General features: G+C 39.7%; 1 protein-coding gene across 4 annotated transcripts in view; it reads right to left on the bottom strand.

Moving 5' to 3' along the window:
- TSPAN12 (tetraspanin 12) overlaps window positions 1-16,831 on the bottom strand; it is a 69,645-nt gene that overhangs the window by 38,337 nt on the left and 14,477 nt on the right. For 3 of the 4 annotated variants that reach the window (XM_032220527.1, XM_032220525.1, XM_032220526.1), the window contains 2 exons: window positions 8,254-8,336; window positions 6,120-6,255 (listed from right to left, as the gene is read on the bottom strand). In XM_032220527.1, coding sequence (XP_032076418.1) covers window positions 6,120-6,255; window positions 8,254-8,336 — 219 coding nt within the window. Of the gene's footprint in view, window positions 1-6,119; window positions 6,256-8,253; window positions 8,337-10,270; window positions 10,409-16,831 lie in introns of all 4 variants that reach the window. The other variant, XM_032220528.1, reaches the window with a different exon arrangement.

The following is a 16,831-nucleotide window of genomic DNA, read 5'->3' on the forward strand; positions in this document are numbered from 1 at the left end:
TTAGATGGCAGACAGAAACATCCAAGCATGCAACCTCAAAAAAAATTGATTAGTTTTAAATTGGGACATTCGCGGAAGGTTGTGTGGAAATTTTTCTTCTTGAAGTCTTGGAAAATGTGTTTTAAAGCACTATGTTTTGGAGGCTATACATCCTTCCCTCCCTTTCTTCCTTTTTTTGGGGGGTGGTGGTGGTGGTGATGGTCCTACACAGCTTTAGTTTCGTAGATTTAAGGAAGCACAAAACAAAGATAACCCAGTACCATACATGTTGACTATATTTCCATAAACATCACAAATATCTGATCAAGCATTCCAGTAAAGCATTTCACATCTACAGCCTCCAAAGTATTAGATCCCCATTTTAATGTTACATATTTCACAAGAATTGACAGTTGGAGAAAGTAACAATGTTAGGCCCTGCCTGACAATCCTGGGGACTATAGCTCCATTAAATTAGGAGCTAACCAGATTTCCAATGGACTATAATATCTCTGCAATTTTATCCTCCCCTTTCCTCGTTGTTTTCATTTTCAAGATGGGATGACAATTAGTAAGTCTTTAGAAGGAAACCCACTATCATAATTGTCCTCAATTCCACATACCCTCCCACAAAACAAGCTGAAATCACATCCGTTCAAATTCTGCGGCAAAAAAATCCAAATTATCGCAGCATGATTTCACATTATTTGGTGTAGGAACTAAACAGTATGGAAATAGGAGAGATTTGCCTTTTGGTTCAATACCTTTCCTTATTTATAAAATAAAATCCAAAGAATAATCATAGCACTAAATGTCATTTTTTCCCCAGATTTCATCTGTGTGATCTCATATTCTCAGGGTTGTGTGCAATGCATTGTCTCCCAAGAGTCAATCCAGGACAATGTAAGAAATCCAAACTGTTTCATGTTTTCCTAATGTCCATCATTGCTTCAGGGCTTACTAAAGGAAATTGTCTAATTGGTAAGATGCAGCACTGATTACAAAAGAAGATCAATTATATCACTACTATAACCATATTTCCATGCAGAATTAGAATTAGGCTTGTCTCATCTCATGTCATTGCTGTGTCATTTATTTCTGGACAAGCAGGAGTATTTTTGAAAAGCAAAACAAAGAAAAAACTCTAGTCTGATTTCAGCTCCATATTATAAAGTGTGCTAGAAGAATATTGGCTTGGTGGCTAGTGGTTCCCTCTCACAACAATAGAGATTTCAAGGTAGGTGGACATTAAGGCATTCACAGATTCAACTCAAACTGTTTATCAGAAGCTGGAAAGTGGAAATTAGGGCAGTGTGGCTAAGGCACTGTAAAAATATGGTAAACCATCACAGGCCACAGATAAGAAATTGAACAGAAGTGTTTTCATTCATCTGATGCAGCATCAACCCTCTTTAGGAGATTCATAGCATCAGGCTATTGAGTGTCTCCTATATTTTCACCTATTATTCAACTAACAAGATAAAAAGCTTACTATCAGCTAGGAAATAATTAACATGTAAGAACAAATCAAATACTTGAACACAGTCACCTAATCTTCACTTAAATGCAGAACAAAATACTTACCGTTAGTGACAAGCTATAAAAGAACTAAAATCTTACACAATTAAGAGCAACCTCATAAAGAAGATGGCACTTCTTTTAAGCAATATACTTCCATACATATAGGAGTTTGAAAGTTCAAGGAAGCATAATGATATATCTCAAGCCGAATGTTATATAATCTAGGCAGATAATTGTGGCCACTTTCTTCTATATGTCCAGGTCAGCTTTCATTTGTGCTGCTTATGCTCAGTTAGCCAGCTTATTTTCATTTAATGCAGCCAATTGATACAGATGCACCCATCTTGCATTTTAACCATATGGAAGCCTTCTCATTTTAAAACTCTCTGCTCCGATAGCTGTCAAATAAGTGTAAATAGGGCAGTAACGGATAATAAATGTGTGAGCCTCCAATGGTATGAGGTTGGCTAAACATGTCAGTTCAGTTTAGATATATCTTGTATAAAATCAAAAGGCTTCCATCTGAGTTATATTTTACCTCCAGATAGCATTTGTGAGTAAGGGAAGACAAAGTGAAGACAACAATGACGTTAGAAAGAAAACTTGAGGCAAACAGAATACAGGAACCCCAATGTCATTTTATTGTATATAAATTGTATATAATTTTATATATTACATATTTTATTAGGTAAAATTTGAAATGTATGTTCTTCTAGTGGAATCCCAGCATGACTCTTGCAATGGATCACATAAAAATACTAGAATAGGAATATGAAATTTGCAGAAATCAAGAGCACATGGTCAACCAAATGTCCATTAGTTATTTTAAACCAGGGATGTCAAACTCATGTTGTCACAGCGTCATCACATGATGTATTGTGACTTTCCCCCCTTCGCTAAACTGGGCAAAGCGTGGTTAGCACATGACGCATTCGGGCCACTGGCCACGAGTTTAACAGTGAGTTTGTTTTAGATTACTTACTATTCCTGTAATATGTTTACTTCAATACACGTAAGAAATAGCAACTAATCTGGTGCCATGAGTGTCTCTTTACTAGCAAACAGATTTCTTCTCTGTCTTACATTAGTCACTTTTTACTGAAAACATTGGAATTGCTATATTATGAAGCAAAGACTCAACATACAGTATTCAATTATGTAGTCACCACTGAGCAACCACAATTGGGACTGGCAATTCAGTTACTAAGCAGAAGTGTTTCGTTTATTAACTCTGTTGCAAGGTGGTTGCAAAGTATGTGAATGGCAGTCACATGACCATGGGACATTGCAACAGTCATAAATGTGTGCCTGTTATGAAGGACATGACTGCTAGATGCTGTGACTGCTGTAAAGATTTATTGCAGAGTTCTTTTAGTACCAAAACTTTGAATAGTTGCAGTATGAGGCAGATAGCAAGCATACTTCAAACTATGCCTCCTAGTCTTGTATTTATACAAAAATATTTCAAGAAAATAAATAAAGTTTTTGCATGACATATGATTGTCATACAGAGGAAAAGGGAAATCGTAAGTTGGATACTAGCACATTGGGAAAATATATCAGCTTGCCTTCTAATAATTGTTTTATATTTTATGATGGGTATATTTTCTTTTCTTTTTTTAAAATCATAGTAGATATTCTATTAACAGCATCAGCAATGTGATTTCAATATTCAAAAATATTCCCATTATAATGTTGCAGACTTCAAATATAATACACTGGACTAGTAAAGGCAACAGATTTTTCCACTGTAAACAATCATTTCTTAAATGAAGAAATGATTGTTTACAGTCTTAGCTCTTAACTTCTTCTTTACTTCCTCTTTTACCATTTCGAGTGCTAAGGGAGATACAAAGTTCTCACTATTTCTCTTCTGGTGGCGTCAACCACTGGTGTTGTTGTAGTGTGTCTTTAATTTTGTCTCTCCACCTTCTTCTGGGTCTGCTTTGTGTTCTTTGAGCTTCTCCTCTTACCCTTCAGAACTTTTCTTGAAGTATCTTCGTTCATTTTCCCAATGTTTCCAACAATACATATAACCTTCAAGTTACAATCATTCATTCAACAACCATTCAACGTTATGAAAGGGATGAACAAATGACATTATACAGTCCTTGTAATTCCCACTGTCCCACTATCCCTGCAGTAATGTGACTCTGAAGGGCCTGCCTTGCAATTATAATGTTGTAGCAAATGGCAGTCATCAAAGGGAAGCTGTCAGGAAATCACAAGTTGTGATCGCATTAGATCCTTGCTTAACTCACATCGTCCTTTCTTAACAATGGCAACTGGGACTGCTCGCTATGGTTAAGCAATGGGAATTCTGGTCCTAATTGCCGTCATAACCCAAGGATTACTATATCTTCTCCCCCTCCTCTCTCTGGTCCATAGTTCATCACTTTTTTATCACTGAAATTAATATTAGTCAACGACTGTAACAGAATGCAAAAATGACCTTGCGTAAAGGGCGGAAGAGCTAATGCCGAAGAAACAATCAGACAAGAGAAATAGGAGTCTGTGGTTGTTTAAAAGTCAAAGAAAGAAACTTAGGAAGGGCTCATCCTAATGGATCGAACAGTTAAAAGTGAAGGCAGGAGGTTTGTGCCTTCAGACTTGCAAGGTTTTGTTGACGTAGTCTTACAATATAGTAGAATTTGTTCATCATGTTCTATATGGTTCACCAGAAGGCTTCGGTAGGTCAGAGAACACTGTTTTATACCTGATATGATATGCTTTGTATTATGACCGGGATATTTTAATTTTAATCAAAATACTATCTTTTAAAGAAAAATCTGAAAGTCGTTTATTTTCCATTGAATTAAATGAGAAGGATTGAACTTTGCAGTAAATTCAATTTAATAGGTGCCCTAATCCCTCAGTTCTAAAAACAAACTAACCCAGAAATGAAAATAAAAGGGACAGAAAAGTCTTACTATTTCATTGTGTTTTCTTTATCCTTCAGTTCATCTGGTTTTACCATACGCTCATCCTCTGAGCCACTACATTTTCTTTATTAGTGTGATGAATGAATTATTGATTCCTGTTTGTGCATCTCCACATTACAACTGTAAACAGCTTATTTAACAATTAGTCAAGAAATGTAGTGCATTTAAGAAAAGATCATTTATTTTTTGCTTATCAGTTGAGCCAGCAAGGGCTGGCTTTCTGGCTCCTAGGAGTGAAATATTGTTGGTTAAGAGCTTCAGGAATGTCTAGGCTTGATTTAATGAAGTTTGATTACTCTACACACAGTACATGTGTTTACTTCCAGATTGTGTTAAAGAGCAATTGCTAGAATTTTTTTCCTTCACTGGCATTTCAAATAAACAAAAGAAAACAAAATAGAAAGGACTAAACTCAATTGGTTCATTTTGTTTTTGTTTTTTTCACTGCCCTACAAAAATACTATAGAACAAAACATTATTCTGAGACTTTCAAAGGCAGAAAAACCCACTGGCTTAAAATTTTTGAAGGGCTTGTTATAGAAGGGATTGGATTCTGATTGCTGCAGAATTGTGTGGAACTATGTCTTCCCATGATTTGAAAACTACTTTTGTTAATACAGCTTAAAATTGTCTTTGTCTTCTTTTTCTTCTTTTTTTGCAGCCAGCAAACCCTGCTGACTCTTTACTTTGTTTATAATCAACTTCTATTTTAAAGTTCTTTTTCAGCATGCATTGCTGACCAAAGAAAAGAGTAAATCAAATGCAAGCTACACTTGTGCTGTCTTCTAGTTTTATTACTATTCTTGCTTAGTGCGCCCCAGCTAAAGAGCATGGAGGGCAAGCAAGGCTAACTGAATTTTGAGATTGAGCAATGAACTCACTCAGAACTTATGGGACCCAGTAAAAGTCTGATAATCAGTTGCCCCCCCCCCCCCCCCCGAAGACCCCACATTCCTGACCTCCTGAAAAGAAGTTAAAACATGCTCTGTAGCCTAACATGGAGAACCCAAAGAAGCATTCAGTCGTGGGGCTGGTTGGTGGCCTGAAAGCCCTCCCTTCGCCTTTTAAATTAATTTTAACAGGTCTTGATAATTCTTGTCTCCTTCTAAAAAATAATTTTGAAATTGTAATTCTAACATTATAATTTTTACAGACTGTTTTTATATTCTGACATTTTATTGTACATCGCCCAGAGTTCCTCTTTGAAGGAGACGGGCAGTTTAGAAATGTGAAAAATAAATAAAAATAGATAGCTCTAATTTCTGAACACTGGCACCTGTCGGTAAAATCTAAATTGGGAATAAAGAACATGGCTTAGTCCACATATTGGCTATCTGCATGCCTTCCATAGCTCCAATGCATGTAGACCAGATAATTGGGCCATTCTTGGATGGGAGAGGGGGACCAGAAGATATAAAAGGACAAAAGGTTGGGCAAAATGTTGGGCCCTGAATGTTGTAGATTTTCAGACATTAAACAACCTGAACCCTCTTGGCTATTGGAACATAGCCCCTAGCATGCTTTACAAAACTTAGGCAAGCCCTTGAACCTCTAAAGGTTCCCTATCTCTAATAAGGGCACTTGTTTTTAATGCCAATGACTATTAACTAGATATTAACAGAACATTTCTTCAATTGAACATTAAATGATACATCAATTAATAAATAGAAATCTTACCCATACAAGCAAGAGAAGGTTTCTTTTCACTGTTCCACAGTAACCCAGCATTCCAATAATGATGAGGAAACAGCAAACTGCAATCATGACTGGATGGACAACTGGAAAATAAGTGGACACAACTGCCTCCTCCACTCTGCAAATAAATGAAACATAGATCAAGTTTATAGAGTAGAGCCCAGCTTTCCTACAAAGCAGTTTAGAAAATAGTATTCTTCTGGGGAAAGAATGCAGAAATTATTTTCTTATTTAAAAGATTCTGTTATCAGACGATAATGCCCTTTGAATCTAAATGAAAATAATCTACTATCTATCTATCCGCTAAAGTTGCTTGCATTCATTACCTAACAATTAATTTTGGAATTGCAAGTCACACTGCTATATCAATTTAAAATATGCACTGTGTACATCAAACTACTTTGGGATAAGTAAACTGAGTAAAGTATGAGCTACAATGAAATCTTCCAAGAAACAGAATATTAAATAACCTGAGAATTTGTTCTAAAAGAGGAGTGGACAATTCCAATTCTCACCACTCCTCTTTTAATTGTCAAAAATATGTGTACAATAGATTTTATTTTTTGCTTCTGGAAATGCAGTTCAGGTCCACAGATGACAGAGGAAAAAATGAGCTAATAATTTTCTTGAACTTCTTCATAGCAATCAGTCTAATTAACACACTAAATAAATCACTCAGAAATGACTTTTGCCAATATCACATGCTTCTCCAAGGCGTTTGTCTAGCAACCTTTAGAAAGTTGGACTAGGTGAGATTTGGAGTCAAACTGCACATTATTTTAATGATATAGGATGCAACACTGGCAAATACATCCTTCTCCTCACTTTTGTAGAACAAAGTACAGCAGAGTAAATGAATGGCCACATAAAGGACAAAAATAAGACTTTAACAATTTGAAATGATACAAGAAGAGAATAAAAAGATCACAGATCAAAGAGTTATGGTGGGTAAGTGCCAAACACATCACAGACAGAATAAAGCAAGATTTCATTGCTGATATATGCTTTTTTTTTAAAAGAACATGTTCTGCCTACTAAGAAACTCTTATTTACTTTAATAAATTCTGGACAACAGACAGCAGAGACACGCTGAGGTAACCTCAAAGCAACCTTTATTTCAATAACAGCAATAGACAACCATATAATGACAACTTCAGCACCACATTCTGCTTGACAGCTATTTATACTGGAGCTGTCAAGCAGAGCAACCAATGGGCTTACAGTAAAAGTCCCGCTTCAGCCAGGCTCATCTCAGCCCATGAGAGCTGCCCTTTGGTTACCAGGCTGACAGGTTGCAAGTCAAGGACTTTCGGCCGATCGCAAGTCAAGGACTTTACATACTTGGAGCTTCAGCTGTTATAACTGTATTGTAAGTGAAACTTCTATCATTCTGATTCTATCTACTGGTTTTCAGATTTCTGCAGTCCATGGCAGTTGTAGTCGCCATGGCCAATCATAAAACTTAACTCACCACTCCATCTACATCTCAGGATGCTCTCTACCACCTCACCTTATTTCTGTCTGTGTGGAGGAGGTGCTGATAGTGAGGTGCTAAGCATCTCACTATTACTTTTCAGTGCCTAAAAATGTGTTAGGCTTTAAAGGCTAATGAGTTGAGAAGTACAGCTATGGATTCAAGCTCTATTATAAGATCACACTAGCAGAATTTTGCAACATGACTATTCCCCTGCCTTCCTTTTACACTCCAGAAATCTGGGGGAGGGTACCCCTTCTAAAACACTTCCCTTCCACCTTCTGTGAACTTAGATATATTTTATAAGACAATTGTCCAGTGTGTGGCTCTTCTTCTGTCTCCCAAGGTCATTACAAAATGCCTTTGAGATGTCAGCAGGGCCCAGAAGCATTCCAGTAAGATGTTATACTTGGAGTTGATATTTTGCTTTCTTGCATGCAAACTTCCCATGCAAATTTCTTTATTTAAAATAAATTAAATAAGATTAAAAATAGTATCAGGAATGATGTAAACCTTGACAGAATCAAGGAAAATGGATAGGGGGATACTGGGAGTATGGAATCCTCTTTTGAGAAATCGCTCCATATCTTTGTTGGATTCTTCTGCTCAGATAGTCCAGTTAAATTGATCAAACATGCCTACCTTGTTTCTGCAGTTAAAGTGAGAACATTATTCAAGTAATCTCTCATCCAGGCAGAGACGCATAACACAGTGATGGACATCAACTGAAATAAAATAGGGATTTTGTTTAGCAAATACAAGATAGAGCGAGCTTAGTTATTTAAACAATGTTATAACCAGCATACCATTGCATTAAAAATTCTCTACTTAATGGCAAAGCAAATGTATCATTAAAGTACAGTCCTCTAAAGTAGCACTTTGCTCTTCTTTAATTTATTAATACTGTGAAAGAGAAAATTTCTCACTGGGACAATTTCAGTCTTGGCTGGTTTTCTTAGAAGTGCACAATCACATCTCAGGGACAAGAATAAGCTTTTAGCTTTTATTTTTTTGCTTGTGGTAAGATTAATATATCAGCAGAGATTTCACATGGAATTGGGGTAGAAAGCCAGCTGTCTGTGAAAGAAGCTGCCAGTCCCCCTATGTGTATGCAGTTATGAGTGCATAATTGTAAGATTATTTCTCCCAAAGAAGGAAAGCCATTCTTAAACAAGGATGAATGGAGGGGGGGGGGGCATTTCTGTTTGAAGCAAAATAAAGACCCAACTCATGAGAATTAGTTTATGGGTGCTGTTTTTAAAAAATCAACACTTGTTGTAAGGCTGAAAATTGGCAAAATCTAAAACCCATAGTTTTGTTATTAGACATGGATAATGAGCTGCCTACTGAAAACCAGGAATAGACATTAATAGTATAGTTTATTTAGCTCCCTAGGCACAATAGAGATAACACCCATATCCAGAGGAAAGCAAGAGGCAGATATTCCAGATTAACCACATCTCCCCTTTACTCTTCCCTTGTGTTTTGCCTTAAGAAAAAATAAACACAAATGTATAGGTTTATGCTCTCTCTCACAAGCAGTTAAACTGTATCAGATGCTATCCTGAACTAGCAAAAGAGTTTTCAACTGCCACTTCTGATCATTTTGACAATGTAATCCGGGATAACATTTCAAGCATCTTTAACAATGCCACTAGGTTTTACTCTTCACTCCCTTCAAGGGTAATGCAACTATGAGAAGAGCCAAGCTGATGGGTGAGGAAATATCATATTTAGCAGCATATAACAGAAATTCATAGGACAGAATCTTGTAATATTTGAAATAGAAGGCAAGATGTAACATGTTCCCTTGGCACATAATTGACTTTCAGCTATGACAGATATCAGATTGAAGTATGTAGTCAACAAAAGAGCTAGTTCAGGGGTCAGCAACCCATGACTCTGGAGCCACCCATGGCCCTTTCATCACTCTTTTGTGGCTCCCTGTCTCTGGTCAGCTCCACAATTGATAGGGCTTTCTGTTAGGATAGGTAGAGAAAAAAGGACACCACCCAAGGGGGAAACTCTATGGTGGGGGAAGCAGATTTCCAGTTGGCAGAGGAAAAAGGATGCCACGCTAGGAGGAGACTCTATGGTGGAGGAACCGGAGTTCTGGTCAGAAGAGGAAAAAGGATGCCGCACTAGGAGGAGACTCTGTGGTGGGGGAACCAGACTTCCGGTTGGCTCCAGAATTGAACAAGGAGAGGGTGCTTCCAATTAGGACCTTTGTGCTTTTTGAGTGTTTAAGGTTGCCAACCCCTGAGCTAGTTCATTAGTAGCCATTGCCTAGCTTTCCTTTCTTTTTTTTAAAAAAAGAGTGGTTCAGAAATTACTAAAGCTCTTTTCCACTGACCATTCACATTCTGGCAAAGCTTATATTTTATTCTATTGTGCAAAAATATTTACATCTTTACACATAATCCTTTAAACTATGCATACCTAACATCTATCTGTAGTTTCTGAGGAAGTGTTGATTTGCTTTCCACATATTCTAGACAGGATTACAAATGAATTACTGAACAATGAATGGTACCAGGCCCATAAGCCTAACATTTCCAATTTATGTGTAGGTGGCCTTTATAATTGTGGATGTCAACTCTAAAAATTCTCAGCAATGGCCTCACTGGCTGGGAAATTCTAAAAGTTGAAGTTTGCAAACCTGGAAGCTGCTTTAAAGAAATGGCTTTTAGTAATTCCTCATCTAAAGTAGGCTTGCTTTCTCCTTGCCATTATCCTTCCAATTCTGCTTTTAGCACTGGTCATTTGTCCTCTTGGTGTTGACACATCTACCAAACCACTAGAGGGAAGACAAGACAAATGGGAGATGTTCATCTTTGATTACTCTTTACATACTAAGAGTAGGTTGGTGAAGAGGCAGCAAGAACAAGGAGAAAGAGAAAGAAACATGGCTGAGAAAGTGCAGGCATTAGCAGATAGCTAACAGTTCTAACCATAGATAATTGTCTTAAAAATGAATATGCCAAAAAAGCAAGATTTTAAGTTGCTTTAGACAGCTGTCATCATCAAGCAGCCTCAACTATTTTTTGATTGACGGACAGGCGGATGGATGGGAAATACAGTAAATGCTGTCCATCTAACAATGACTCGACATCTTACATATAGTTAAAAAACATAAAACAAAAGTCCCATAGTTATACATAAAAACTGAGGTGATCACAACATATTCCAATTCAAAATCAGGCCCAAACTCTGCCTTTTCATTTCAAAGAGCAAGCAAGGCTTTAGTCAAACTGCATCGCAGCCTCAGGGACAATTCCAAATTCTCTCTGAATCCCCAAAGAGTCCATTAGGCCCATGAGGGGTACCAATTCAATAGATCCTTTCTGCATGAAGTAAGGGTGGCTGAAGAGAACTCCAAGGTCAACAAATAGTGATCTGGCCATGGAGGGTATGTATGGTAATTTCCACATCATGTTGCCGCTGCCATAACACAAAAAAACAAATCTAGCATGTGACTGTTGATGTGTTATTGGGATCCTGAATATGAGTTAGGTCCATTGTTGCCCTAGCAGTCATAAATCTCCAAGCTACCATGGGCCCCTGGTCTGGGAAAGCAAGTTAAAATCCCCGAGTACCATCAGTCTGGGGAACTTCATTGCCAACCTAGCCACTGCCTCAAATACTTCAGATAAGGAAGCCAATACACTGCAAGGAGATTGGTATAGTAGCAGCATCTCTACTCCCTAAAACCCAACCTCACTGGCAGGCTATTTGCAGAGAAGCATCTCTGAAAGCCACCACAGTATGATGATTATAGTCACGTTGTGTCCCCATGCCATATATGAAACCCAAATAGGCACATTTCCAGTAAAGGTTTCCCCTTACACCTTCGCCAGTCAATTTAATTATAAGCAGTTGACCCCAGGAATTAGGCTGGACATTGCTTTGCATTTGATTCCAAAATGCTATCTCAGAGTACACAGAATCACAAACATAAAATTGTCCTTAAAAGCATCAATCGTATGTTACACTGCTCTGAAGCACTATTCTCAAATTATTTCTAAAGTGCTGCACAACTCTAATAAAAGTGTCAAGAAAAATCTAAATGAAACTATTGCAGAAAGTTCCAAATTATACAGTTATACTTCAGGCCAAGATACTATGCATACAGATCATAGGCATTTCCCAAAACACTTAAATGAAAATAATTCACTGACTTCTCTACTCAAGTGCACTACCGATTGATATTTTCACTGTTATAAAAAAAACTTTTAAAGAAAATAATTGCTTTTGAATGTATTCTTTTCTAGTAAACTATATATGAAAAATGTACACTACACAGCCAAGAAAATATGATGTTAGAATCTAAGAAGCAGAGATTCACATCGGCCCCAGACCCAAGGAGCTTTCAGGTCAAACAGGCGGTGGAGCGGTTCAGCCACAGAGGCCTTGTAGGGCAGGAACATGGCATAGAAATTAAGCAGTCCAAGGAAGGCTTAGAGTTCAGCTCTCGTGGCCGGAGTGGGAGCTTCCAAAATAGCTTTGGTTTTGGACGCAGTGGGATGGATGCTCTCTGCATCCACCAGGAAACCTAGGAATTCAACCCGGTCTACAGCGATCTGGCATTTTTCCCGCTTGACTTTCAGTCCCATTTGTTGAAATTTAGTTAACACTGCGCGCAGTCTGGACATAAGTTCGGCATGGCAGGAGGCTGAAATTCGGACTTCGTCAAAGTACGGGATGACGCCACTGAGTCCATGGAGCAACAGCTCCATCAAGCTCTGGAACAAGCCTGGGGCAATACTGACCCCTAACTGTAACTGGCGGCATTTGAGGGCGCCCCGGTGCATTATGATTGTTTGGGCTTCGGCAGCTTTGTCAACCAGCAGCTGCTGGTACGTCTGGGCAAGGTCCAACTTCGCAAAAATGGACCCTTCGCCCAAGGTGTGAAGATGCTGGACCACCGGCACAGGGTAGGTGTTGGACGGCAGCGCACGGTTGATGGAGCAGCGGTAGTCAGGCAGATCCTGATGCTGCCATCAGGCTTGATTGGCATGACAATAGGAGTCTCCCATCTTGCATGGTCCACTGGCTCAAGGACCCCTTGCGAGATGAGCTTGTCCAGCTCTGCGTCCACTTTAGATTTGAGGGCAATTGGCACTCTTCGCAGCTTTATACGGATGGGAGGTACTGACGGATCGAGGTTGAAGGCTATCGGCGTGCCCTTGTACTGGCCCAGCTGACCGTCAAACACAGCGGGAAACTCTTTAACCAAACAGTCTAGGTCAGATTGCTGAACACTGTGTATGCCACTGATTTGAAGGCCGAGGGCGTCAAACCAGTCCAGCCCAAGGAGACTGGGTAGCACTCCTTCAACAACAATAAGTGGTAGCCTGCCCTCAAACCCTTTGAATTGGACATTAACTTTGCTAGTGCCAATCACAGGGATCAGGTTTCCCTGATAGTCTCTTAAGAGTCAGATTGCAGCTGTTCAGGCGGCGCTTCACGAATTTTGGAAGTAGTCTTTTTATGGTGCTCCAGGACACAATGGAGGTGGCAGAGCCGGTATCGAGCTCCATTTGACACGGAGCCCCTTCGATGTGCACCGTCAGTTGGATCTTTTTCTTGATGCTGTGGCACGATTGCCAGTTGATGGATTGATGTCTCGGGGTATTGCGAAGGATTGCGTGACAGTCAACCCTCAGTTTCTTTGGTCCCTCTGGCACCCAATGAGGGCTTCGACTCTTGGCGGCCTGGAACCCTGGGGTGTTCATCGGCTGGGAGGCCCGGCACACTCTGGCAATGTGCCCTCTTCTGCCGCAGTGCTGACAGAGGGCTTGTCTAAATCTGCACTCAGCTCTTTCATGGTTGCCTCCACAACCGATACATGCAGATTTAGGTTGCCCTTGCCTCTCACATAGCTCTTTTTGTTTGCCAGGTTAAGGCAGTTTATGTCCTCCTCCTCCCCTTCAGACTCTGAATCTTCGATTACTTCCCCTTGGTGAACTGCAGCTGTGCAGGACATTCCCAGGGGGTCAGTAATAGTGAAGGTTTGGTGCTGCTTAATGGTAGCTAAGGAGGTCGAGGCTAGTTCTGCTGCTCGGGCCTCATTTAATGTGGACTGTAATGACAGGTCTGCCTTCGCTATGGGACGCCTCTGTAACCTCAAGTCACGGATGCCACACACCAGCCGATTGAGTAAGGCTTCGTCAAGGTCTCTAAATTCACAATGGAGGGCTGCCGTTCTTAGCGTGGCCACATAATTATTGATAGTCTTGCCCTCTTCTTGGTTTCCGCTTTGATGGGGTCTGGGGCTGTGAGACCCCTTGCTGTGTGGAAAACATCGGAGCCACAAACTGACAGGAAAACCACACATTTTCTTTCGTCAGTTAATTCAGTGAAGTCGTACACGACCAGGAAACATTCGAACCAGGCTATATATGACTACCAAGTCTCGGAGCCCTGGCTGAATGGGGTGAACGTTAGGGTGGCCATTCCTGTCAGAATCAGCAGCGACGTCTCGTTACGAATGTCAGAGCTCGGTTCCCAATCGTGACTTCAACTAGTGACTTCAGCTCGCAGTGACCAGCTCTCTCTTGACCTCAGTTTGGCGATTCCACCTTTATCGCCAATAAAGTGTACTAGGACAGTGGGTTATGGCCGAAGTAACTGAGGCAGAGGCAGGAACAAAAGACTAACAAGTTTATTCCCTAGCTAGCAAATGGAACCGGCTTGAGACAGGAACAGCACAGCTTCCCATCTGATAGCTCCCTTTTTATACTTGGGGCTGTCAGCTAGTCAGCCAATCAGCTATCGACTATCTTCCGCCGTTACACAACTTTGGTGAGCACGCTCAGAACGTGACACCATCATTTAGCCATTTTATTTTCACAGAAAATTTTATTATTTCCTCATTTATCAAATGTATATAGCTGCCTATCTCGGAAAGCAAGTGACTCTGCAACAAAACTGAAGAACGGTTAATAAACAAGCCACTATTTTAATTATTATAACACATTAAAAACGATAAAACCAAAGATGAAAAGAAAAAATAAGTATTAGGAAAAGAGATGTCAATAATAATGGAGCCACCAAACTGATGGAATCCCCCACGAGTTCCCTGACTGATAGCACAGTCAGGCCTTAAGGGTCCTTTAGAAAGTGATAAGTGATAAAGCAAACATTCCATAATGCCTAGAGCAGGGGTGTCAAGCTTGATTTCATTGAGGGCTGCATCAGAGTTGAGTTTGACCTTTGGGGGGGGCAGGGTGAGTGTGGCCAGCTTGACATTCGTGTTGGGGGCACCTTTAGTGGCCCGAGCACTCTGTCAGCGAAAATGGAGCTTGGGAGAGCCACATACAGCACTTGTGAGCTCTATTTTCAGCTGTGATGGCCTCCTAGAACCCTCTGTCAGAAAAAATGGAGCTCAGGAGACCTCCCGAGTTCCGTTTTTGCTGGCAGAGGCACCGTGGGCCAGTCTTTCACTGTTTCCAGGGCAGCCCTGTGGGCCAGATCTAAGCACCCCATGGGCTGGATCTGGCCCCCGTGCCTTGAGTTTGACACCACTGGCTTAGAGTCTGCCAATGTAGCTCCCTAGTGGATGAAACCCATAACATACCATCTCTACTGGTGGGACGGATTTGGTGGGACGGGCAATGCAATCAAGCAGAAGATGTCCCTCAGACAACCCAGTCCTTGTGGAACAGAGGTATAATGTGTGTACTGGAAGAAACACTTATTAATGCCTCCACAAAATATCAAAATATAATTGGAACTACCATATATAAATGTTATAAACTGATAAAGTCAGATAGTGAGATGAGCAGTATATAAATTTAGTAAATACATTTAATAAATATATAGCAAATGCTTTTTATGGATTTATATATTTTATAGTATGTATAAATATTTTATATATTTTAATATAACTATTTTGTGATATTCTTTGTTTAATTAGAAACTAAGGAGCCAGCCAATCCAGAAACATGGGATTTAGAGAAGGGAACACAGGAATTAGACCACAGTGGCCCACCATAAAGCAACAGTCATTTCATTTAGAAATTTTGTTAAAATTTATTTGACAGTATCAGGATAGCTATGACTATTATGGATCACCAGAAACACATTACTCTGGATAATACCCCCTCCCCCAAAGAAAAGAATCTGGTTATTACCCAGCAGAAGATGACATATTAATGGAAGCCATCTGGTATCTGGATTATATATTCAATATGCACTTTTGGCTTTTGACTGCAAGGGAAAGGGGGAGCATCAGCCCACACAGCATCTGTGCTTCCAACATAATTTGTTCTTCTCAACACTTCCTCCTACTGAATTTTGAAGATTTCCAGATGAATGTCTCATCTGCATCTAAGAATTCCAATACTACATACTCCACAATTATCCAGGAGTTTGGTAAATGTACAAGATAAAACCTAATCGCCACATCCTTATCAGCATTAAATTAAAATTAGAACAGGCATTTATTACAATGAGAGCTCAAACTCCTATGTAAAAAAAAAATAGCCTTCACAACATTATGTCTTTTTCACACAGGGATCTCTTTTCAAACAATGCCAATAAAACAAAACCACAACTCCTACAGCCTCTCAAATACAGTACCAATTTATTCCATATGATTCGACCTTCAGTCAAAATATGCCAGAGATCTTGTATAGTAAATTAGGTCACAAATTGTGGTTAATCTGAGTACATCATAAATTAGGGTCTTCAGGTTTTCTTCTATGCATGAAGGAACCTATTATTCACACAGTAGGGAATCCTCAATAACACCCAGATGTTTCAATCATAGAAGAGTTTAGGGAACTCTTGCTTAAGCCGAACTTCAGCTATGATCATACCCCAGGACAAGTCAGATCAAACTGAAATTCAAGTTTTAGCTCAGATGGTTCTGACCCTGCAAACCAGAGGTGGTATGTTGCTGGTTCACACCAGTTCAGGTGAACTGGTAGTGGGGGCGGCCCCTCCACGCACCCACATGTCATCGCAGACGTTCTGCGCATGCGCAGGTTATGCGCATGCCCAGATGTGCGTTCCCACTACCAAACCGGTAGTGAAGATAATAGGATACCATTACTGCTGCAAACGTTCCGAAAAGTTCATCAGGTGTGGGTAAGATTATTAGTTGAGCCCACTTTGGATGGGATTATGATTGATAATTTTCAGGGACCTCAGTTATAATAGCAATATTGCCCTTTTTAAATAAAACATTGAGTATTACAACACATTTTTGTATTAT

The sequence above is a fragment of the Thamnophis elegans genome, chromosome 7 (genome assembly GCF_009769535.1).
Source record: "Thamnophis elegans isolate rThaEle1 chromosome 7, rThaEle1.pri, whole genome shotgun sequence".
Classification (NCBI taxonomy): domain Eukaryota; kingdom Metazoa; phylum Chordata; class Lepidosauria; order Squamata; family Colubridae; genus Thamnophis; species Thamnophis elegans.